This window comes from Peromyscus eremicus, chromosome 15, assembly GCF_949786415.1.
Source record: "Peromyscus eremicus chromosome 15, PerEre_H2_v1, whole genome shotgun sequence".
Classification (NCBI taxonomy): Eukaryota; Metazoa; Chordata; class Mammalia; order Rodentia; family Cricetidae; genus Peromyscus; species Peromyscus eremicus.
In genome coordinates this window covers 86,557,851-86,584,069 of record NC_081431.1, presented here as the reverse complement: position 1 = coordinate 86,584,069, position 26,219 = coordinate 86,557,851, and the positions used below count along the sequence as shown (strand labels likewise).

The following is a 26,219-nucleotide window of genomic DNA, read 5'->3' as shown; positions in this document are numbered from 1 at the left end:
CTCGCTGCAGCCCACTCAGACGTGCTGCAGCCCACTCAGACACTCGCTACACCCCACTCAGACGTTCTGCAGCCCACTCAGACACTCGCTGCAGCCCACTCAGACAGACACTCGCCACACCCCACTCAGACACTCGCCACACCCCACTCAGACACTCACTACACCCCACTCAGACACTCGCCACACCCCACTCAGACACTCACTACACCCCACTCAGACACTCACCGCAGCCCACTCAGACACTCGCCGCAGCCCACTCAGACACTCGCTACACCCCACTCAGACACTCACTACACCCCACTCAGACACTCGCCACAGCCCCACTCAGACACTCACTACACCCCACTCAGACACTCGCCACACCCCACTCAGACACTCACTACACCCCACTCAGACACTCGCCGCAGCCCACTCAGACACTCGCTGCAGCCCACTCGGACACTCGCTGCAGCCCACTCAGACGTGCTGCAGCCCACTCAGACACTCGCTACACCCCACTCAGACGTTCTGCAGCCCACTCAGACACTCGCTGCAGCCCACTCAGACAGACACTCGCCACACCCCACTCAGACACTCGCCACACCCCACTCAGACACTCACTACACCCCACTCAGACACTCGCCACACCCCACTCAGACACTCACTACACCCCACTCAGACACTCACCGCAGCCCACTCAGACACTCGCCGCAGCCCACTCAGACACTCGCTACACCCCACTCAGACACTCACTACACCCCACTCAGACACCCGCCACAGCCCCACTCAGACACTCACTACACCCCACTCAGACACTCGCCACACCCCACTCAGACACTCACTACACCCCACTCAGACACTCGCCACACCCCACTCAGACACTCGCTACACCCCACTCAGACACTCGCCACAGCCCCACTCAGACACTCACTACACCCCACTCAGACACTCGCCACACCCCACTCAGACACTCACTACACCCCACTCAGACACTCACTACACCCCACTCAGACACTCACTACACCCCACTCAGACACTCGCCACAGCCCCACTCAGACACTCACTACACCCCACTCAGACACTCGCCACACCCCACTCAGACACTCGCTACACCCCACTCAGACACTCGCCACACCCCACTCAGACACTCACCACACCCCACTCAGACACTCGCCACACCCCACTCAGACACTCGCTACACCCCACTCAGGCACTCGCTACACCCCACTCAGACACTCGCTGCAGCCCACTCAGACACTCGCCACACCCCACTCAGACACTCGCCACACCCCACTCAGACACTCGCCGCAGCCCACTCAGACACTCACTACACCCCACTCAGACACTCACTACACCCCACTCAGACACTCGCCACACCCCACTCAGACACTCGCCACACCCCACTCAGACACTCACTACACCCCACTCAGACACTCGCTACACCCCACTCAGACACTCGCTGCAGCCCACTCAGACACTCGCTACACCCCACTCAGACACTCGCTACACCCCACTCAGACACTCGCCGCAGCCCACTCAGACACTCGCTACACCCCACTCAGACACTCACTACACCCCACTCAGACACTCGCCACACCCCACTCAGACACTCGCCACACCCCACTCAGACACTCACTACACCCCACTCAGACACTCGCTACACCCCACTCAGACACTCGCTGCAGCCCACTCAGACACTCGCTACACCCCACTCAGACACTCGCTACACCCCACTCAGACACTCGCCGCAGCCCACTCAGACACTCGCTACACCCCACTCAGACACTCGCTACACCCCACTCAGACACTCGCCACAGCCCACTCAGACACTCGCTACACCCCACTCAGACACTCGCCACACCCCACTCAGACACTCACTACACCCCACTCAGACACTCACTACACCCCACTCAGACACTCGCTACACCCCACTCAGACACTCGCCACACCCCACTCAGACACTCACTACACCCCACTCAGACACTCACTACACCCCACTCAGACACTCGCCACACCCCACTCAGACACTCGCCACACCCCACTCAGACACTCACTACACCCCACTCAGACACTCGCCACACCCCACTCAGACACTCACTACACCCCACTCAGACACTCGCCACACCCCACTCAGACACTCGCCACACCCCACTCAGACACTCACTACACCCCACTCAGACACTCGCCACACCCCACTCAGACACTCGCTACACCCCACTCAGACACTCGCTGCAGCCCACTCAGACACTCGCCACACCCCACTCAGACACTCGCTACACCCCACTCAGACACTCGCCACACCCCACTCAGACACTCACTACACCCCACTCAGACACTCGCCACACCCCACTCAGACACTCGCTACACCCCACTCAGACACTCGCCACACCCCACTCAGACACTCGCTACACCCCACTCAGACACTCACTACACCCCACTCAGACACTCGCCACACCCCACTCAGACACTCGCCACACCCCACTCAGACACTCACTACACCCCACTCAGACACTCGCCACACCCCACTCAGACACTCACTACACCCCACTCAGACACTCGCCACACCCCACTCAGACACTCACTACACCCCACTCAGACACTCGCCACACCCCACTCAGACACTCGCCACACCCCACTCAGACACTCGCTGCAGCCCACTCAGACACTCGCCACACCCCACTCAGACACTCGCCACACCCCACTCAGACACTCGCCACACCCCACTCAGACACTCGCCACACCCCACTCAGACACTCGCCACAGCCCCATTCTCTGTACGTGGCCCCTTTTTCCTTCTGGTAGGGATGCAACCAGACAGGGTTGGTCCCTGAACTCGAGTTCGAGGAGGTAGAAGCCACCTCGGGAAGTGAAAAGGCCACAATACATTTGTCCACAAGGTCTTAGTCACTTGTCCCTAGGCTGTTGGTGAAGGCCAAGATGCCACAGAAGGACCCAGTCCAGGAGAACCCTTGGGTGGAAGTCAGGGAGCATGTCCTTCTCTGGGAATAGGCAATCCTCTCGTTCTGGCTGCCCCTTTGCAGAAGTACAGCCACCCCCGCCCCTCACCTTGTCCTCTCATTTCCTCACCCCAGTGCTGGGTATTAAAAGTGCAAAAGCTTTCAATTCCTCTTCAGGAATTTTGGGGGCTTAAGACATGAGGCTCCCTAAACTCTTTTTATAGAATTAGCACTATTTCTACTATTTCTGTGAGAAAACGTATCTCAGTGCCTCCCTCAGGCCACCTCTCTACTAGTGCCATCCGAAGGAGCAGTTCCCTTCATTCCGGGAGGAACAGACTTGTGTGAGGACACCAATCTCACAGGACAGAGGGTAGTCTGGTGACTAACAGGGTGAGATGAATGACCCACCCAAAAATGCGATGTGCTATATATAAAATGTACACACACACACACACACACACACACACACACACACACACACACACACGCTTTAGGGGCTGAGGATGTAGCTCAGTTGGTACAGTGCTTGCCTAGCATACACAAAGCCCTAATTTTAACCCCACCACCACACAAATGGGTCATTGTTCATGCCTGTAATCCTAGCATTCTGGAGGTGGAGGCAGGAAAATTGTTAAGTTTATCTTTTATTACATAGCAAGTTCAAGGCCCACCTGGGCTACATATTTGACCTTGCCTCAAATAAATAAATAAGTTAATAAATAAAGGTAGAAGGGGAGAGCATACTCCACAGTGTTGTCCTCTGTCCTTCACGTGTGCGCCATGGCATATACTCCCCACCACCTCATACCAGGTACACACACAAAAAATTTTTTAATGTAACTAACCAAATACATAAAATAAAAACTTAATCCCTTTAGACTTGGAAGGAGGAAAAGATGGTGTCTGAGTGTGTTTATATACCTCATAGTAGGCATCTTCCTGTTTCTATGACCACAGTAATCCAGCAATCCCTTGGTACTTGTCCACCCTTCACATGTGGTTTGTCCTTGAGCCCCACGCAGCAATCTGCTGTGCTGTGAATGAACAGTTCTTCTTGGTGCTTTATTTATCCATTCGATCTCTCTTCCCAACTGTTCATACCGGTGACAGTGTTTTCTGGGGTGAGACCCTCTCAGGTTGGCTGCTAATCAGAGCTGAGGACATTCAAAACCTTACCTGTCCCATGTTAGGATCATGGGCTTGAAAGATGGAAAGCACTCTAGGGTCCAGCCTCCACCCAGTGCCTAGGAGAAATGGTTACTGAATTATCTTAAAGCTCTCAATACAGGCTGCTCTCCTCTCTTCAGTGGTCCACCAAGAGTTAGGTCTATCCTTGGTCACCAAGATGCGTTTGCAGAGATGCAGGTTAAAAGGGCCTAGGTGCTCATGAGGTGTTCTCAACATACCACTTGGGATTTCCCTTGGCTATTCTTTAACAAGCCAGGGAGCACCAGGGGCTGTGGGCCACCAGCAGACTAAGAAGAGACAAGAAGAGACAGACTCTGAGCAGCATGCCTTGCTGGTTCTGCCCTTCAACAGGTGTGAGAAGGAGTACTCAGACCTAAGTCACACCACTTGTGGTGTTGGACTCAGAAGCCCTAGGAAACAAGCATTCTAACTTTAATTATTCTGATTATTTCATTTGCAATTTATATAAGGGAGACTGCTGGAAGTCACCTCTCTTCACCCAAGCGTAGCACGGGTACCACTGTTCTGGGGTCAGTAATCTCTCTGGCCATTGAGAGCTGGTAACAGTGTTTTTGTTTGTGTATACTACCCACATGGTTGGCTGAGGTTCTGTATGATTTCATACACATACTGCATGTGGTTGTGCACAATACACAGTTTAAAGGGTCTATGTGATTGTAGGTACACTGCACACATGCTTAGCGTTGGCTACTGTGCACATACTACACACACAGTTTGAAAGGCTCCATGAAATTGTGCCCACAGTGCTTGTGCAGTTAGGGTTCATTCAAGTGTGTACACACTATACACAGAAAAGGTTCACATCACACAAAAAAGGGCCATGTGACTGTGCACGTGCTACACATGCAGTTAGAAAAGGTCTATTTGATTGTGCACACCCTACACACATGATTAGAAAGGGTTCCTGGGACTGTGCACACAGAAAAGGTTCCTGAGACTGTATACTCACCACACACAGAAATAGGGCCATGTGGCTGTGCACACTACACATGCAGTTACAAAAGGTCCAAGCAACTGTGCACACACACACACAATGACTGTGCACACACTACACGTGCAGTTAGAAAGGGTCTATTGGATTGTGCATACCCCATGCACGCGGTTAGAAAGGGTCCATGTGACTGTGCACACACTACACAGAGAAGGTCCATGCGCTTGTGCACACAGTCCACGTTAGAAAAGATCCATGCAATTTGTGTACACCCCACAGTCGGGTAGAAAGGGTCCATGCGACTTGCCACTTGCCCGGCCCTTGCTATGGGCGCGTCCACCCAGCAGCCAGTCCCACAGGCCCGAGGAGGCCCTTCACACACCCACCGAGCCGCAGCAGCACGGGAGGCCCGCGCCACCCACCGTCCCGAGCCCAGCGAAGCCCGCGGGTGGCCGCCACCCAGGCCAGTGTCCGCGGCCCGGCGCGCACTCCCCCGGGCGGCCGCGGCGCCTTTAACCCGGGAGGCGGGCGGGCGGGCGGAGGCGGCGGGCGGGCGCTCAGAGGAGGGCTCTTTCTTTCTTCTTTTTTTGAATGAACATGACGTACTACAGGAAACCAGGCGCTCCGGCGGAGAATGAAGTAAGAGGCCGGGCCCCCAGCCCCGCGCCCGCCCCCTTCCTCCCCGGACCGCCCTCCCGCCCTGCGTCCGGGTCCCCGCAGAGCAGCCGCCGCCGCCACCGAGGTGTCCGGGCCCTCCCCGGCCGCAGCAGTCACCGCCGAGCCGGCTGCGCCGCGTGAGCGCGAGGAGGAGGCGGCCAGCGCCGCACGGAGCGGAGGAGGAGAAAGGGTGCGCAGCCCGGAGGCGGGGTGCGCCGGTGGGGTGCAGCGGAAGAGGGGGCCGGGGGGGGGGACTTCGTAGCAGTCATCCTTTTTAGGAAAAAGAGGGGGGGCAAACCCTCCCCCACCTTCTTCTCCCGCAGCGCACCACACACAGCGCGCGGGCTGCTCGCTCGGCACCGGCCGCCCCAGCGCGTCCCTGCCTGCATTTATCAAGCTGCTTTCCCCCCCGTTTTTCGGAAAACGCATTGGCCTTTCGGAGTTTAATCAGAAGAGGATTCTCGTCCCCGTTCCCCCACGCTCTTCCATCGTCCCCCTCGCGTGTCTCTCTACCGTGGAGGGCTGAAGCAATCCGGTGGATACCGATCCATGCCTGCGCTCGAGCGTGTGTGTGCGAGTGCAAATTGCCGAGAAGACGGGGAAATCACAGGACTTCTGCAAATGCTGGACTGGACATTGTAATTCATCTGCCGCCACCGCTGCCTTTTTGGCCCTGCTGTCGTGCTCTTGAGATCTCCGGTAGGGATTCCAACGGGTTGACATTTTCAGTGAAGCCGAAGTGTGGGGACGCAATCTGGAAACCCTCCTGATTTTTACTCCACCTAGCTACCCCACCCCGCCAACTCCTGATTCATTGCAAGTTTCAAAGAAGCTTATACAAGGAGACTTCCGAAGATCGCTGGTGTCGCTGCCTTAGTATTTGTTTGGGTTTTACCAAAAAAAAAAAAAAAAAAAAAAAAAAAAGGGAAACTTGACAGAAGACCATGCCGTCCTTAAAAAATACAGTAAGTTTTTTTGCACAGGAATTTGATTTAATGTAACTTTCAAGGGACGCATTTGAATTTTTTTTTTTTACTTTAAATGCATTCGAGCAAATTTAATTTCCAGACAGTTTAATGCATTCTCTTTAGCATGTAACTTGTAGCGGATATGCCCTTCCTCCCCTGAGTATATAAAGGAGAACACACCTGATTTTAACTTGCTAGGTCGTCCCGCCCCCCTCACCTTTCAGCATTGCGGAGGAAGTAGACTGATATTAACAAAGCTTAATAAATAATGTGCCTCATGAAATAAAGAACCAAAAGGAATTTGAATAAAAATTTCCTGCATCTCATGCCAAGGGGGAAACACCAGAATCAAGTGTTCCGCGTGACTGAAGACACCCCCTCATCCAAGAATGCAAAAGCACATCCAATAGAACTGGATTATAACTGTTCTCTCTTTCTTTCTTTCTTTTTTTCCTTTTGGGGCCGTGGGGCGGGAGTCGGGACCAGAAGTGCTGTTGGTACCTGCAGCTTTTTTCGGGGAAGGATGGCGCAAGCCGGGAGAACAGGGTATGATAACCGGGAGATCGTCATGAAGTACATCCATTATAAGCTGTCACAGAGGGGCTACGAGTGGGATGCGGGAGATGCCGACACCGCGCCCCTGGGGGCCGCCCCCACCCCTGGCACCTTCTCCTTCCAGCCCGAGAGCAACCCAACGCCGGCTGTGCAGCGGGACACGGCTGCCAGGACGTCGCCACTACGGCCCATAGTCGCCACCGCTGGACCTGCGCTCAGCCCGGTGCCACCTGTGGTCCACCTGACCCTCCGCCGGGCTGGGGATGACTTCTCCCGTCGCTATCGTCGCGACTTCGCGGAGATGTCCAGTCAGCTGCACCTGACGCCCTTCACCGCGAGGGGACGCTTTGCCACGGTGGTGGAAGAACTCTTCAGGGATGGGGTGAACTGGGGGAGGATTGTGGCCTTCTTTGAGTTCGGTGGGGTCATGTGTGTGGAGAGCGTCAACAGGGAGATGTCACCCCTGGTGGACAACATCGCCCTGTGGATGACTGAGTACCTGAACCGGCATCTGCACACCTGGATCCAGGATAACGGAGGCTGGGTAGGTGCATGTCTGGCTGAATGAGTCTAGGCTTTGCTCTCAAGGCCGAGATGCAGAGGTTGGGGTGTGAGTGGATCCTGGGTCAAAGTGAGCCATTGAGCCAATGAACTAAAATGGAGTTTTAAGCTTTGCTTCCCTGAGCCCCTTCTTGTGGTCAGATAACACCCCGCCAACACTGTGCTAGGTCCTGCCTACAGGATGTGAAAGAGCAAAGGTCCAGCATTTTTGATCTAGTAGGAGTTGGAGATAAATGGTACTCCTCCAGTGACTCCCAGAGTTACATAAAGTCTGAGTAGCTTGTTGCAGATGTTTTGGGTCCTGTGGAGGAACCAGACCTCCAGCTTTCTCTCTTGGCCTGTGCATCTTTAGCTCTTCTGGTGGACTGGCAACTGAGAAGGTCCAACTGGACAAACAGGCTCCACCAGAGGACGCAGGCATACCTTTTCCGACTCACTTGGGAACATTTTTCCCAAAGAAAAACAATACAGCCCCCTTTCCTGGAAATCATAGCTAAGCTTGTAAAAAAGGTAAGCTGATATTCATGGATGTTTGTAGACTCCGGTCTGTGCAGCAGTCTCAGTGGGCATGGTGTGTGTGCACCCTGAAGAACAGGCTGTGGGTGCTCTGTTCCATCAGTGAGTCCACAGGGGCTCCAGACTGCCTTCTGTAACTCACACATGATTTAGAAGTTTACATCCACTTTAATATCCTTGACTTATCTCTACCCACAATCTACATCATTTTTCGATCTCTACTGCTGAATCCACTTGCATCTAGGGTGTCTGCGAAAGGAATAGTAACACTTAGCTATGAAGTGTCCAGCCCTGACTTAAGTTGAAATGCTTAGTATCCGTAGCTTTGATGAGTGTCTGTGGGGTGATAGTTTTCTGGTATCTTGGGAGGTCAAGCTTCCATTATTTTACCATGAGATTTAAGCTTTTCCCTGGTTCTTTGGGGGTAGGGGGTGGGGAGCAGACTCAAAGCTTGTTATACCTAAAATAATTAAGTTATGAAAAAGCAATAATTATTGTCTGACATTTTTTAAAGATTTTGGTTTAATGAAAAGGATTTTCATTGTAGTTTTGTCTTGGATAGTCTCAAGAGAATGACTATTGTTTTATAGCACTGAACAGGAACAAAAAGTCTATAATTGACCACACATAGATCAAATGCCTAGAAACATATTATGTTTTTACTACAGTTTGCAAGATGTGCTAATATTTATGGGTCCCAAAAAGAAAAAGCCAAGAAAAATAGATGATTGATGTGAACATCTGATCTTATTTGGCCAAAGTTGACAAAATATTGATGGCACTGTTCAAGGTTTAAAAGTAAAATTAACTCAAATATCCAAGTTGAAATGCCTGAGAGTCACATGCTCTTTGTGAATTGCTTGTTTGTTGACGTCCCACATGATCAGATTGTTAGCAGTGCTGAAAGAATTGGCTGAAGAATGGAAACTAATTTTGTTAGATGTTTAGTTGAGTAGGTGGGCTGATTTTTTAGCCACTGTATTCAGAGGTGGGGACTTCAGGCTCCAAAAGAATAATTTTAAAGCCAAAGTAAAACAATTTAATAGTTTTATTTCGTATTTTTATGAAAAAAATAAATGTGTTTCTTTCTGCTTCAAGGAAATCCAAGGCAGTGAGTGTGTGGTATTCACTATCAGGTTAATAAAAATATGGGAAACAGGACCATATGTTTTTGATGGAACTTCAGATACAAACTGACCTCTGTTGTCGGGCTGTAATTTGTCGACAAGCAGAAGACTGAGGTTTCTTTTTAAATGAAGCATCTCTTTTTCCTGTGCTCGTCATCAAGATTTTGTTGTAGGTCCTGTCTTTGTGGTCAGCAGGTATCTGAGGCTGATAAACGCATAGGCTTCGTGTTATGAAACCTATCCACAATGGCATACTGGAAGAGATGATGTCTTTGTGGTCAGCAGGTATCTGAGGCTGATAAACGCATAGGCTTCGTGTTATGAAACCTATCCACAATGGCATACTGGAAGAGATGATAAAAACTTTTTTTTTTGACAAAGCCTCTTATAGCAAACATAAGTCATAGAGAACCACAAATGGCTGATGGTAAAAAAAAAAAGTGTATAATAATTTTCAGAACAACACATAAATGGATGACTATGCCGGAAAAGAAAGGAATTGACAAGAAAGGAGTATGTATCAGAAAATAGAACCTTATGTAAGCACCTTGGAGTAAAAGTGGTAGAATTTGAAGCTCTTAGTGATTGGTCTATCAGCCTGTGGTTTCAAATGTGTCTTATTAATTTAAATTTTTGTTTTAGGCATTTGGCTTATAGATTTCCCTTTAACTTTATATTACTCAGGATTGTACCTCTAGTATGTTGCATATTGCAGTGACATTTTAATAACAATAGCTAAGTTTCAGCAGAGAGCTTATTTTCTTGACATGAGTAAACGATGTGAGTGGTGGGAATAACTTCCCATGGTCAGTGGAGCAGCTCATCTAGAGAACTATATAGAACACTTGAAGCAGAGTGCTCCATGGCTGGGGAAGACTATTCCATGCTTATTACAGAGAAAACAGTCCTTGAAATGACCAGCTCCTGATAGAGGGTCCCAGAACCTGCAAATTAAACAAAGAATAAAGAAACAATTGGGTATAAGGCAGAGTTTGGCTTATCCCCAGGTCTGAATAAGGGCCTGTGTGCTGTCTAGAGAAAGGCAAAAAATTTAGAACAGGGGGACAGCAGCAACTCTAGAAAATGTCCCAGGCCCTACAGATAAGTAGCATGGGTCTCACGTGGGACCTTCTTGGGCAGAGAATCTCAGGCTTTGGTTTAGTGCCACTGAGTCGGACATTTGGTTTCTCTGTGCATTGAAGTCGGAGGTGCAGGCTGTTATGCTTGAGTCTTTCTGCGTGTGAGTGGGTTTTTTGTTTGTTATTTTGTTTGCTTTTTGAATGATCAATCCTGTGACAGACTCTGTAGACCTCTTTCCAGTGGCCACCAGGTCCAGAATGTTACCTGGCATCCTGTTTCCCAGATGTCCACTACAGCAATCTGACCCCCAGAAGAAGCAGAGAATGAAGGCGAGAGGAAAGTTAAACATCCACAATCGACTTCTCTCAAGAATGTTTCTCATGGTGGTTATGAGTTTGCATTGGCATTTTTGGCCTCGTTAAAGTGAGATAGCTTTTCTTCTTCAACTAAAGGGAAACTCATTTCTATGTACCCAGTAGAGGTCAGCTTCCCTTTTATTAGGTAGTTAGCAAGTAGTTTCCCCTTTCTGAATATAGTTCATATCCACCAAAACATTTGACTAACTGAAAACATTACCATTCTCATGACAGTGGATGAGCTCCATGAAAGAGCATCATTTTTCTAGTGGCCAGTATCAGCTGCCATGGCCAGTTTTGGCAGCAAAATGATAGGATTAAAAATAGCATTATGATGATCCAGTCTTAAATAATACATTCCCTGATGAACTTTCCTTGGGAAACTGTGTATCTCTGTCTGCTAGGAATCCCATGACTACTTTCAATAATTTATTTTGTAGAAAAGAAAATCATGTTATTGGTCTTAGAGGTTTTGGTCATGTGATGTTGAGTGGTTATGTTTCTGGAACATCATACAAGTTTTCAGTTCACTCAGTTCTCTGTTCTGTGTTGGAGTTTTTGTTGCTATTTAGTATCCACAGAAAACATTTCTTTTGTGTGTCCTATTCTTTTAGTTGTGCTTTCTAAAAAGAGCAGATTGTTCATTTTAAGCCCCCTTGATGGAACTGGTACATGTCACATTGCTTAAACTCCATAGGCCACACATAGCTACCATGTAACAGAAATCTACAGACAAAGGGGCGGGCAGGGGTGGGGGGGGTGGGAAGCAAGCCAAATTCTTGTCATTCTTCTTTTTTTTTTTTCTCATCCTTATCCTGTTTTGTGTCTTGGAGGGATGATAAATCCACGCACGAAGCAGCATGGGTGAGTCTTGTGCATCACAGTGGCTCCCACCTGGAGCTCCACCTCTGTTGCTTCAAGGACACTCACTGGTCTTTGTAGCAACTTAACAAAGGAATGCATTTGTACAAGAAAACAGCACTGTCTTTGTTGTGTACAAGTACGAAGGTTCTTTCCCCCCCTAGAGGTTTATTGAGAGTCAAAGGTTCTGTTAAACCTTTTTAAGGTAATCTGATATTACCTTTTTCAGGTATGGCTGTGACCTTTCAGTCTGGTCACCCCAGCCCCTGACTGTGTAGGGAGACCACTCAGTGAGTTCAGCGTCCTATGAAGTTTGTCTTTCATTCTTCTCAGCTTAACTCAGACATGCTCCCTTAACATCTAAGCAGGTGGAGAAGTGTTCGAGGACTGAGTTTCCAGCAGACAAGATGGCAAGTTTCCCGTGTGCCAGGCACATGGGAAGGAAAGCTACCCCAGCCTGGATAAATCACAGGCTAGGGCTTTCTGTGTCTTAGTGAACGCATAGTAACCAGGAGTCCCATGAGCGAGAGCCTGGACTTAGAAAGAAAAAGCAAGTCCGGGTTTTGCATGCGCATCAGCCTGATCGTAAAGTTATTTCTAACCACACGGTTGTTCGTGTGTGCCTCGGGCTGATTTAAATCAGGGGCCAAATGCACATAATTAAAAAAAATAACCGTTCCATGTAGACATAGGATTCACAGAACTGAAAGGTGGGGGATTCCCTTTTTAAATAGTGATCCACTGAACATGGTTTATGCACATTAGATTTAATAAATGCTAGTCTACAGTCTTTAAAGAATTCCATTAACATGTTTTAAGGAAAAGACAATCAAAGCTTGCTCTAATTAGAACATGGTAATCTGAAGAAGTGTCTTAAATAATTCTTTCTCTTACACAGAAAGATACAAGTACATTTTGAACCAGACTAGAGACAACCCCGCCGCCCCGCACCTTTGAGAAAAAGAAAAGCCTCTCTTTGGCTCTGGTTCCAGTCCTAGTACTATGCTGTTATCAGCTGTTCTCTTCTGAAACGTGATTCACAATTCACAGGAATTCGTACTTACTCGCACTGCGTTCCTAAGCAACAATGTACGGTACCCGTGGCCTCTTTCCTTAAATGCAGATGGGGAAAATTTTAACTTTAAAAGGTTCTTTTCCTTCCTCTAAGGCCTTGTGCAGGTGGCTGTTTTGAAGGGCTAGATGTATAGTGCCAGCACTGACCTCTAGTGAGGTCAATGATGGTTTCTGTGTCTAAGGCTTTTTAGATTTTCTCATAGGTTCCCTGGATATAGCTCCTTGTCACTACGCAACAGTTGAAGGGTAGAATTCACATGGAGAACATGGCATTGTATTTAGATTCTTCCAGGAGGTAGAAGATAGTGAAATTTCACTAAAGCCACCATATAGCTCACCAGACCCTGATCTTGCCACAGGCAGAGAGGAAGGTAAAGATTCCACTGACAGGTGCTGCTCCTTCACTCCAGAGATCACAAACTCCAACTCCAAGCAGAGAAGAGCATCAGCTGGCATAGTTTTGACTTGCTGGGATCCCTTCAGTGGGTGATTCCAGAGGACTATTGAGCTTTGCAAATGCCTTGACTACCTAAAGTAAGGTAACCTATTGTAAAGACTACTTCCCCAAACTTGCCCTTCAACGTGTTTGAAAGGGAATCTCGATGACTTGCTGGTGTGGCCACTTTGGTTTGGCTCCTTGGGTGATGCTCCTGGGTGATCTAGCACATTCCATGAGGAGGTTAACCATGGAAGCGAACACACCTTCCTTTACACATCACATGTGGAGCAGAAACTTCCACAACAAACCAGTAGGAAACATTGCATTTCTGCGTCACTCTTTGTTTTGCCTTTAGGATTTGGGGGCTAGAAAATATTCCCTTTTTAGTTAATAATCTGCTCTCTGGGGTTTTAGCATCATGAGTCAGAAGCTCATGACTGACTCCCTCCGCTCTTTAGTACAGCCCCTGAAAACAGCTGGGGAACCACTGTGTCTGGAGAAGCTGTAGTTGTTCAAGGGAGACTTTTCCATTGAGACCACAATGCCTTTTCTTGTGACAGTCCCAATTACTATATCTCTCCATTTTAAGCTATCCAAAGGACAGTCTGGCTGCAAAAGAATGATGAGGAGTTCGCAGGTGTTAATGTGCAGTACTCCAAACAAGGTCCAAGTTGCAGGTTGTGTTTTGTTGCCTATTTCCAGCTCTTCATAATAGGCGCTAAGACTTCTGCTTTGTAGCATGGTGAACTTTATACTATGTTATTGAGTCTGAAATTGAATTTTAGCCAACCTTCCCCTCTCACCTACATCTGAAATTCCCAAAAGAAGACAGAACATATTCTTTGTCCTCTTAGTCCAGTGCTTATCTAGTATATAATGCACATCCTTGTTATAATTAGGGTAGAAATGAAACCAGCTGAGAGTTGTGTCGCCAACTGTACAGGCTGATTTATCACGTACGGTGGGGGATGGTTCCATTCAGGAGGGCAGCTCGGCACCTCTCCATTTAAAGCTCCGGGGCCACCGCTAGCTGCTTCCTTTTTGGGGTTTTGCCATCATTCTTTTCTTCTCCTTTTTTTCACTCAATACACAGAGAAGAGGTTTGAAAGTATTTTATAACAAAATTGTGAGAATATCGAGGCAGAGCCACTTACTGAACGTCGAAATGGCAGCAGTTCCAGAGTAAGATTATCTGAGGAGGCGTTAGGAAAAAGGAGCGACTGTCCGTGAACCTTAACTCAAGTGCCCAGCATCCAGAACCACCGTGGGCATGGGAGGATTTAAAGGCTCTTGTTATTTAGGAAAACATACATATTAGCTTTTTTGTTTTCACAGAGAAAAATATTTATTGGGCACCTGCATATAAAAAGCTCAGTGTGTTTTGGTTAGTAAGTGTTTTAAAGCACAAACATTCAGATGAGCAAATCTGAAGTAGCCGAAGTCCTTGTCATTTTTAGCTGACAGAGATCTAATCTAGTTAGAAGGCACTACATGGAACGTGGAGAGTGCCATATGGGAGACAGTTTTGAAGCAAACTTTGGAAAATAGATAAGAGATATGAGGAAGGAATATTTAAGGCAGTGAGACCCAGAGCTATCGAGCAGGCCTAGAGAACTGGGAGGTCTGGCTTGATTAGAGCATCGAGAACATCCTGGGAAGAACTTGCGAATGTAGCCTTTGGTCCTAAACTAAGAGAGTTGTATTTAACTTGGTAGATGTTGAAAGGATCCCAAGACAGAGCAGAATGTATATGTTAGAGAAGACTGATGATGCTTGAGGCTAAACCAGAGAGACCAGGCAGGACTATGAATGGGGGTGTGTAAAAGCTGGGTAGGTGGGAACTGTGAAGATGTAGGACCAAAAGATTTGGATTCTGTGAGGAATGAGGAACAGAAAGAATCAGAGGACATGAGGAGTACACCCCTGGCTGAAACAAAACGAAGCCAGACCCACGGCCTTCCAGAGAACGGAAGCCCACTTTGCCATGGCAGGTAGATGTAGTGAGTTTGACTTGTTCATCTTGGGCCCTTCCTTATGAGGCTATTCAAAGTGGAAGAGCCAGGTAAGCAGCGAGACCTAAGGATCAGGCACTCAAGGGAAAACCTGAGGTGAAAAATGAACTGCCTTTATGCCTAAGCTATGTGGGCTTAGGGGGGCCCCTTTGCTCCCCTTGCTCCCCAGTGGCCCTACTACTGCTGGATCTGCCATCTTTGATTGCTGTTGTTAGCACAGCAGCTTTTCCCAGCAGTCTTTATGGGGGTGCTGTGGATGGGGCTTCAGGATCAGCCCAAAGGTTTACTTTTCTGAGCTTGTCTTTCCACTCACAAACAGTAATTAAACTTGAGATTAACTAATGTTGTCCAGCTGGCTGCTTAGGCCCTCCATTTGTAATCTAAATTCAAGGGACTTTGGGAGTCTCTGGAACTCCTGTGTGAACTAATTTATCCTATTAAATTCAATATGGCATCTTGCATATATAAACAATAAGTGTTTTATAATAAAGAATAGGTTTATGAAATGAGTGAATTAATAAAATTATATGTTAAAGGCACTTTGGGTGTTTAGCTCATTCTAACCAGATAGTGCTGTCTCTTAATGAGCGATGTGTGCCCAACTATCACATCCTACTTGTTAATTAATATTTATTAGAAACAAAAGAAGAAAACATACCTATGTTTTCCTTGTTATCTTTCTTTGACTTAAGGAAGTATCTCATAAAGATAGATCTTCTGGATTTTACTCTGCAATTAAACATTCATCAGATATTATTCTGTCAGTGTGGGTATTGCAGATGGTCACATTCTATCTGTTTATACAGGGTGATATGCACACAGAATATAGACGTGTTTCTTCTTTCTTTGCCCTCTCAGGTTTCAGATCTAACCCAGACTGTGAAGGTCTTGATGTATGAGATTATTCGTTACCTTATCGTTAAAGGATGCAAGGCTTGTGCAAGGTTCTCATAGAAGCAGAAAGGTGGATTTTAGCTCTGATCAGTATGGTAACTCAAATATTAAGAGAATTGCAATGAAGCCATGAAGATAATGATCTTCCCCAATAAAATCAAGCAGCCTACTGAAGCTGGAAGTCAGTTCAGGTCAGCATTCCCAAAGATGAGAGAACTTGAGATTCCATTTCTAAAGACACTGACCAATAGGAAGAGCACCAGGTCTGTCACCAAGAACACAATTGGCCCAGTAGCTTTGGCTACATTTGTGTTCTGGTTCAAGCGAGCCTCATAGCCTATCTGTGGTTTTGAGAGCTGGAGGAATTTGTGTTTTGAGAACCCTCATCTCTTGGCATAATACAAATGTAAAGCCTTGTTGCTCATCATTTGTCATCTGTTTGAGAAAGATCATATGACTTGTTTACTTGTAATGAAGGGTGACCATACTTCTCCAGGGGCTTTTAAAACGACGGATGTGTCAACTTGCAGATTTGTCCCCATGAATGAAACCACAAACAAATTCTCTTCTGTCTCCCCTCCCCCATCCTCCCTCTCTTCTTCTATAGCCATCTGTGCCTCGTTCCCATTGCCAGCCCCTCTTCAAGTGGCTTATCTTTGAGTGAATTCAGAAACTTCAAATTATAAAGGACACCCAGATAATTGGCCTGGTCTCCAAACTATCTGTCCCCTGTACAGCTGCCAGATTCCTTCTTAATGAATACATCCACTGACAGAGCGATCTTGAGCTTGCCCATATCCGTGAGAAAATGAGCTCCCCTGCTCTGCACCAGCTTGCAGCCCCTGGGAAGCGATGGCAGCCACTGCACGAGGCTTCTTTGAACGTCGTCGTTTTCTTTCCCATAAATGATACTTTGAGAATACAGTGACGGGGTTATTAGTTTCCTATTCCACGCTTGGCCTGTGTGTGAGAATAACACAGGCTGTCACTGCAAATCAGTAGCTTTATCTGGATAATGTGAGCGTTTAATATTTGGCTGGATTAAAAAGTAACTGATGAAAGTCCATGTCATTGGAATCTGAAAATGCCTTTTGTAAGGAATGTTTCAAGGGCATGACCAATGAGTAAATTAGTGGTTTAAAATCATGGGACATTGAGTGGAGGGGTAATATGGGTGGAGACATTTGACTTTGTCTTAAAACCTCTACGTGTTTGTTAAGGACCAATTTGCAGTTTTGCATTTGGCATTAAGTGAACAATTTTTAATTGACCATGCATTTACTGAACATAGAACAGTAAATCAACTATTAATTTATATGACTTCTTCACAATACACTGTAGTAATTATGTTTGTATAATGTTGACTGTAATGCCAACAGAAATGACATAGGGAGGAGAATTGGGGGGCGGTGCTCATGGTTCAGTTTGTGAGTGATTGGCCCCAGGTACTTGGGCAGAGCATCATGGTGTGGAGAGTGTGTGGTGGATACTACTCTTGACAGATAGGGGGGTAGGGATGGGATAACCCCAAGAGCTGACCCATATCATCTACTTCCTCTAACTAGGGCCCACCTGCTGAAGTTTCCAGATAGGGACCAAGCATTTAAAATGTGAGCCTGAGACTGAACAGCTAGCTGGCTCTGTGGTTAACGGCACTAGCTTACTCTTCTAGAAAAACTGGGTTTGGTTCCCAGCACCCACATAGTGGCCAACAACTGTCTGTAATTCCAATTCCAGTGGTTCTAATGCCTTCCACAGGCTTTTTCCAGCCCTAGGCATGCAAGTGGTACACAAACATATATGCTGGCAAAACATTCATACACATATAAGATGATAAACATTCATACACATATAAGATAATAAACATTCATACACATATAAGATAATAAACATTCATACACATATAAGATAAAATAATAAAATAACAAATTGAGCCTATGGGTAGCATGCCATATTGATTTAAATGATAACACATGTATATAGGTCAGATCTAGAGCAAGATGGTCCGACTTTCCGTCCAGGGGTTGTAGGGATCCTGAATCAGCCAGAGTAGACCAGTATGCCTCCAGCTGAGGGAGACGAGGGCAGGTATAGCAGAGGCATTGGTTAGGCTGGAAAGGAGTTCCAGGATACTGAAGACTGAAGGAAGAGCACAGCCAGCCTGATGAAGAGGGAACTGTGTAACCAGCTGGCATGGGTTGTAGGGACTGAAGAGTACAGCCTGGCTGGAGCAGAGAACCCAAGACAGAGAGAAGGCTGGTACATGCCAGCTGCAAGGGCTCTTTCCACACCAGCTTGTCTGAGACCCTCAGACAGCTGATGATGCTGAGACTGAGGAGAAATGAATGGCCAGTGAGAGACTGTGTGCCTGACCTAGGGAGCGACAGTGGGGATGGCAGGGGTGGGCTGTTGTGTGTTAGGAATGGGGTAGGAGGCAGAGGTTATTAAGGAAGATGGGATGGTGGGCTGCGTATTTCAAGTTTCACTCATTTTCTTTTACACTACAGTAATTCCCCCATAACTATTTTCAGAACACTATGATAGCTGTTTTAACTGTTTATGAGTCCGCCACCCCCTCTCACTCTCTCTTAAACAAAACTGACATTGTCTGGTTGAAGACTTCTGTGGCTAGAATTCACAATGGGATAACCTCCTTTAAAATCAGTTAATACACTTCTCTTGGAAGAAAATTCAGTTATGAAAGGCAGCTGTGACAGGTGAAACAAAGCAAAACTGTTCTGTAGAGTTGCTGTGTGGGGGCCTAAGAAAGCACATGCTGAAGGAAGTCCGCCTTCTCTGCGGGTTCCGGGCCCACACTTACCTGCATCTCCAGAAGGGATAACTTTCCAGCAGTGCTTTAGAAGGGAGGTGGTGCTCTTAGCATCCAGCAGATCCACCTGCTGTCTTGGTATGTTTTCCTAAGACACCAGATTGCTCGACAGGAATTTGATCAAACCTATTTAATTTTGAAAATTTGTATCCTCTACTGCTCACAGAAATTAAAATGTGGCTTAATGATAGAATGTATGCCTAACCTGTTATTGATTCCTCAAGACCAAACACACACACACACACACACACACACACACACACACACACGCACACTTGCACGCACATGTACACACAGAGAGAAAGAGAGAGAGGGACACACAATAACACAGTCTCTCACTCCTGCTTATTCTCCCTCCTTTGGTTCTGTACTTGCTGCAGAGGGAAATCCCATTTGATGTCCATACATGAGCTCAAGACCCTGTGGGGACTTGTGAGCCAGTTGGTCTTGGTCATGTAGCTTCTAAAAGAACAGTCCTAAGAGACTAATTGGAGACCTCTGTAATACTCCATGAGACAATTCTATAAACTACCCACCCACCCTGTCAACACAGAGAGAGTGGAGCCTGGTGATTACCACAGGTTACGACTGTTGCTTGTCACTACCTAACCTGCAATTGTGTTTTTTATTTACTTTTAAAAATGGGCTCTTCTCTAGGTAAACAGTAAAAAATGGGCAAGCATTCATTAAATTAAAAAAAATGGTGGCACTGTTATCCTTAGGGTCACACTGAAGTGCACGTTGATCCTACTTCACTCATCAACAAGCATTTATGGGTTTAGTGCAGGACAGGAGCATTTACCCAGCAGCATGAGGGTTCTCTCCAGAGTGTGGCAAAAAATTCTTACTGTTGGGTGTGGTAGCCCATGTCTGCAATTCCAGCACTCAAGAGGTTGGAGCTGGAGGATTGTTGGTAGTTAAAGATCAGCCTGGTCTTGTGATGCAGACCTTTAATCCCAGTACTTGAGAGAAGCAAAGGCAGGCAGGTGTCTCTTTTGATGTGAGGCCAGCCTGCCTGGTCTACATAGTGAGTCCAGGATAGCCAGAGTCGCACAGTGAGACCTTGTCTCAAACAACAACAAAGCAAAGCAAATTGTGTACCAGATGCTGTTCTAGGGGACTAGAGCTCAAACGGAAAACACGATGCTCAAGGACTCTTCCTCCTCCACTCCTTGCGTCCTGCAGTGTGAGGACATTGAGCGGGAACTGGGTAACCAGCAGGAGAGCAGGAGAGCTGCAGAGTGAGGAAGGCTGCATGCAATGGACACCCCTAAGGCAAGGTGAACTTGTGTGTCTTGGGGTGTCGCTGCAGTTCATACAGCACGGGATGAAGGCTTTTCTTCATAAACCACACCAGATACAGTGTTCTAGCCTTCAATTTACCATCAGTTTGAAAGTCCGTTACTATGCAACAGCAACAACATTAATTGAAGAGAGGTACTATTTTTGGATAACGTGCTTGAAGCACCTCTCTCCACCTAGGAATCCTGATTCTTCTGCCCCCTTTGTATTTACTTCAGCACTGGTCACTGGCCTGGGCATTAAGAATCAGGAAAGAAGGAAACAAGCATTTATTGAACCCCCATAAGTGCCAGGCCCCAGGATTAACCTCAGCAACCCCCTAAGAGTGGGAAGCAGCATGATAGCCATGGAAACCCACGTGACTTCTCCGACTGCTCGTCAAGCCCAGGTCTTACATTCAGGCAACCCCATGATAATTAATGTCCTCCAGAACGTACAGAAAAATTGAAACATTTAAACAGAGACCTATTAAAAGTGACAAATTGATACATGTGGAGTTTTGTTTTTGTTTTGTTTTCTTTAAGAAGCCAGTTAGTCATCTGTATTTCGGTTACAAGGAGATGAAATCTTTCTCACATTATGGGTTCTAAACAGTCTTTCATAGCTGAGAAAAATGAAGCTTTTCAAGGAGCCTTTTCTGTTTCTTTCTCCTCTGGCTTCCGGATCTGTGCAGCTTTTGGGAAAATAAGTGGTTGGTCACGGTTGCTTTGTCCAGAGCCAGACACCTGACTGCTGCGCAACTTCCAAGGGTCAGCACATTCGGAACAACAACCCCGGTACTGTCCTTGATCCAGGCAGTGACTTCACCAGCAAATTGTAACCTGCCTAATGCCTTTAATAAAAAGGTGGGAGAGTCTGTGGCTTCACGTCCGCTGCGCTCCCGAGTCTCCTGTCGTTCTTATTTTAGGCATGACCTTCGTTCGCGTTTTTTTCCAGAGTCCAGGGTTGAAATGACATGTTGCTCAAGTTTACAGGGTGATGATGTATCTCTTTTTAGAGCTAGCTGTAAATTTTGTTCCACTCAGAAACAAACCTACCTTCAGCCAAGATGCTATTTCCATGCCTGCGTGTTAATTTGGGTGTTTCAGCTCAGAAGAGGACAGTGTCTCCGTAATAACTCTTGAACAGGATACGTGCTTTGTGTTGACTGACAGGGATAAGGGGGTCCAGCATGGGCCAGGAAACTCCCTTCTTCAAAGAAATGTAGACACCAAATTCTGACTAGAGAGGAAACTCTTCCTACTTCCTTACCAAGTGTCTTTGTTATTGTTTGTTTTGTTTGAGAGGAGGTCTCAGTCTATAGCTCTGTTAGTCCAGACCTTGTCATGTAGACCAGGCTGGCCTCAAACTCACAGAGATCTGCCTGCCTCTGCCTCCAAGGTACTAGGATTAAAGATGTGGACCACCATACCTGGGCAAATGTCTCTTTTCTCTTCTATATTTTTATTAGTTGATATATTGCTTCACTGTTGAAGATAGATAAGTTGGATATTTAAATAACCAAGTTCATATGCAGAATGTAAAACTCAAGTCAAAAAGAAAAAGAATCAAGTGTGTTAACTTTTTTAGTAAAGCATAAATGAATACAAACTTAAATGTTTTTTCCTAAGTATAACACATTAACAGCCTCTAAGAGCAGAACAGCGTAGTATTTCATAAGAAGTAGAAAAAAAAAAAAGGGGAAGAGAAATCATTATTTAGATCCAGGGAAAATAGTAACCTTTCATTAGGCAAGACAAAGTTCACCACGAGGCTCCCCAAATGCCCAACTGCTGCGGTAGTTGACTGAACAGTCCAACTGTTTATTCTTGTTTATTGACCAGTGTTTAATTTATAAGGAACAAACCAACAGTGCAGTATTGAAAAGGCTGCTGTATGTTTTTAACCTTTACTGTCCTAATGAATTCACACCTTCAGTATCTTTGTTTAGTAGATTTTGTGTAACAAGTGTAGCTTTAAGACAAAGGAAGAGTTCAGTTTCTGTGTGAAAAGGAGAAAGGCTTGCTCCTTTGACCTCAGTTTTCTCAGGGTTCTTCCTAATGACCCCAAGAAGCAGCAGCTTTTTATCACAAAACTGTAATTTGTGAGTACAAGACTTTCACAACTACAAAACACTTTAGAGGTCTCTGCTTAGTGATGGCAATTCCACACAACAGCCGCTGTGCAGGGTTGTTGCTAACACAGCTAGAGCTACCAAGGGCTCAGCCACTATTTTCTGGCCAACTTGCTAAGAACAGATGTGTGTTTGTGTGTTAGAATATGCACAACATTTACCAGTTTAACCAGTTTTTGGTGTTTTGAGACAGGTTTTTCACTCTGTACCTTAGGCTGTTCTAGAACTTACCTTGTATCCAAGGCTATGTATCCTTGAAGTTGCATATACTCTCCTGTCTTCACCTCTTTAGTTCTGGGGTAACAGGCATGGCTCACCATGCCTAGCTAAAAATCATACTTTTTTTTTTTTTTTTGTGATCCTACATATTGAACCAGAGACTTCAAGTACACTAAGTGTCTTGGTTGCTGTTCTGTTGCTGTGAGCAGACACCACAACCACAGCAACCTTTATGAAAGAAATAATTTAACTGGGAGCTTGCTTACAGTTCTGGGGTCCATTATCATACAGGCAGGGAGTGTGGTGACAACAGACAGGCATGGTCCTGGAGCAGTAGCTGAGAGCTCACATCCTGATCCACAGGCAGCAGACAGAAGAGAGCCACTGGGCATGGCTTGGGCTTTTGAAACCTCAAAGCCTACCCAACTGGCATACTTCCTTCAACAAGGTCACACTACTCCAACTAGGCCACACCTCCTAATCCTTCTGAGCCTTCTCAAACAGTTCCACTCCCTGGAACCTGAACCTCTGGGAGGCATTCCTGTTCAAACCACCAGACTAAGCGAGCCCTCTGCCATTGAGCTGTGTCCCCAGCCCATTGTAATGACACCGTTTTCAGTGCTGCACAGTTGTCACCGTTATCCATCGCCAGAACTTCCATGATCCCCAAATGGAACTCCCTTCCCATCAAATAATAACTCCAAGTTCCCTCCTTCTCTTTCAGGGGGCTGCTTTTCTGCTTCCTCTCTCTAAAAATTTGACTCTTCCATCTACTACATGACAGTGGACTCACACAGCATTTGCCCTCACACATACTTTGCTTATCCGTGATGATGCATATATTAGAATACCATTCCTTTTCAAGGCAGAATAATATTTTAGCCAATTTGCATTTAAAAGTCATTTTCTCACAAGATTAAGTATTGATTTTTTCCATCAGCCAGTCATGACAGCAAATACATTAAATATATTAAATAATGGAGGTCTGAAAATCAATAGAACAATTGTTTTAAAATCTGATGGTATTTTCTTGTCACTGTGGCCAACTATCTAACAGAAACAGCTAAAGGCGGGGGCGGGGGGAGATTAGTCTTGTTTGTCAGGTTCAGAGAGTTGAAGTTATTCTTGACCCCACTGGTTGTGGGCTGATGGTAGGTAGGACATCATGGCAGCAGAGGAGAGGAGGATGATGAAGCTCCTCACTTTGTGACAGGACGCAGAACAGAAACAGGAAGAGGTTCTGGCAAGCTATCCTTTCAAAGACACACCCTCAGTGACCTACTTCCCTCATCCAAACCAACCTTTCACTACCTTCCCATAGCCCATTCAGAGCTTGAACCCACCAGTGGATGAAAACACAGATGAGGTTAGAACCCTCGTACTGTGATTGTCGGTGGAAACGCAGACGTGTGCTTTAATGAACTCCTGCACTTCTCAATCCAAGCAAGATGTCAATCAAGACTGGTGTCACTGTGCTGTGAAGAGCAAAGTGGGAGCTGAACAGCGCAGTCTTCTGCAGCCCTCTGTGTGGAGCAGACTCCAGGACCCCAGGGGTCCTTTCCGTCATCCATCTGAGTCAGCACAATGCTACCCAGACGGGAATTTCTCACAGCAACAGAGAATCTAGGAAAAGTGGGTAATGATTTGCAGAAACATCTCCATTCTAAATGGTTAACATTTTTTGAAAGTTTAGGCTTCAGCCATCTGAAAAATTGACTTAGTGAAATGATTCATTCCAATTCACCATGAAAGAGAAGGAACACAATAGCAGAATGAAGACAGCGTTTGCTGACCAGGTCTATTCTCTCTTTTCCTACCTCAGTCTGGAGAGTGGAAAGTTGGTAAGATCTCTCAAGTAGAAACAGAGGTTTTACTCCAGAGTTTTGGCTTTACCGTTGAATCTAAATCTTTTTCTGTATATAAAGTCAGTATCACACACACTTAACAAGAGTCACTGGCATTCTGTATCAGCCAGAGAGGCTCTTGGGAGGCTGTTTCACACAGACTGACCCTTAACACCACTTTGTGCAGTAGGGTGTGATGGCTTGTTCATTCCGACCAATGCCTACTGGGTTCTAGACATGCTCTGTGGCCCGTTGGGAGGCTTGCCTACGACGGAGAAACTAACAGGTAGATGACAGTCCTGTGAGCTGTTCCTGAAAGGAAGTGCAGATGGGCCATTTGGCCTGGCTTTTGGTGGGAAAATAGCTGGGTTTTTTGTTTTGGTTTGTTTTAATAAATGGAGTTTGCCATGTGAGGATGCAAAGGGATCCCACATGTAGATAGACATTTGGAAGTGCCTATCAAGCCTAGGAATGGCAAACAGGTCAAAGTGACCAGGATAAGGCTAAAGGTGGAACCAAAAGGTCATAAAACTGAAGACAAGACTAACCCAAGAAACTGTCACACCAGGTTATAGTCGCACACCATGGAGAAGAAAACTAGCGAGGACTTTTAGCTGGACAGTGAGGGAGCCACCAGAGGCTTCGCTGAGGACAGTGTTGCTGACTTACTGTTTTGGTGGGTAGAGGGAAGCAGGAAAGACAGAGGAGTGGGACAAGTGTCCAGATTCAGGTACTGAACAGCCTGGCCTGTCTGCGGAAGTAAGAACAGCCATGGCAAAAGCCTGAAAGGTGTTTCCAGGGTACGCTCACGAAGGTTGTGCAGGGCAGTTGAGGGAGGTGGGTGTGCATGACCGCACTGAAGGTACATGTTTAGCACAAGGCACATTTATAGTAGATGCCTGGGAAGCACTGACTGGCAAGACAGCTGACTGTGTAGACATTGCAGGTAATTACATGAAAGTGTCACAGGGACACCCCCAGCTGCCTATACGGCAGTGCAGAGCAGACGTCCTGGGGTGGGTTATACATCTTCCGTCCCTGTTGCTGCATTTCTCTCTTGCACCAGTCTGAGTATGTTGGAGTGGTGCGTCTGTCGGCCTGGCAGTGACAGGTGCTGAGGCTTGGGGAGGTGACTGATGGTGGTGACTGGACAGTGAAGCTGTGTTTGAACTTAGCCAGTATCAGAGCACTTGGGCTTGAAGACAGAGCCCCACTGCCTCTCCAGTGTTGGAGTTCCAGGCAGCTGCTTCTCTCAAGGCCCTGGATGTGATGACTCTGGGCAAACATGAGCAGCCACAGGATGCTGGGAAGCTTGTTAGGAAACCATTTATCTCACGTAGACAGAGCATCTGAGATGACCTTAGCAGAAATAACAATGGCGGTGATAACAACGGCACGGCCTTTTCCCTGGCACAAGAAACCAGTTTTGTAATGAAAGTGGAATTTCCCTGGGGAACAGCCTTAGAAAGAAATGGGCGGGCGAGATAAAAATAACACAATATAAAATAGTATCTGATTGTGTTCTGTTCTCTCTTCCACACTTGGTAATTTACTTTGTTCAGCCGTCATGTTGGGGGTCACTTCATTTTACTCATGTGTCCCTTGGTTCAAGGGAGAAAGATGGGTGTCTGGTTCAGAGGTCTTTAGTTGAGTGTTTCCTTGGATTTGCACTTCAATACACCTGGCAAAGAGGGAGAAGTGTCTTTTAGGGCAAGTGGTGCCTTGGGGATGG

At 46.7% G+C, this 26,219-nt stretch overlaps 1 protein-coding gene across 1 annotated transcript in view; it reads left to right on the top strand.

The window, feature by feature from the left end:
- Positions 1-6,672: 6,672 nt before the first annotated feature.
- Bcl2 (BCL2 apoptosis regulator) overlaps positions 6,673-26,219 on the top strand; it is a 171,296-nt gene continuing 151,749 nt past the window's right edge. The window contains exon 1 of the mRNA XM_059280751.1: positions 6,673-7,803. Within this exon, the coding sequence (XP_059136734.1) occupies positions 7,030-7,803 (774 nt within the window). The 5' untranslated portion in view covers positions 6,673-7,029. The remainder of the gene's footprint in view (positions 7,804-26,219) is intronic.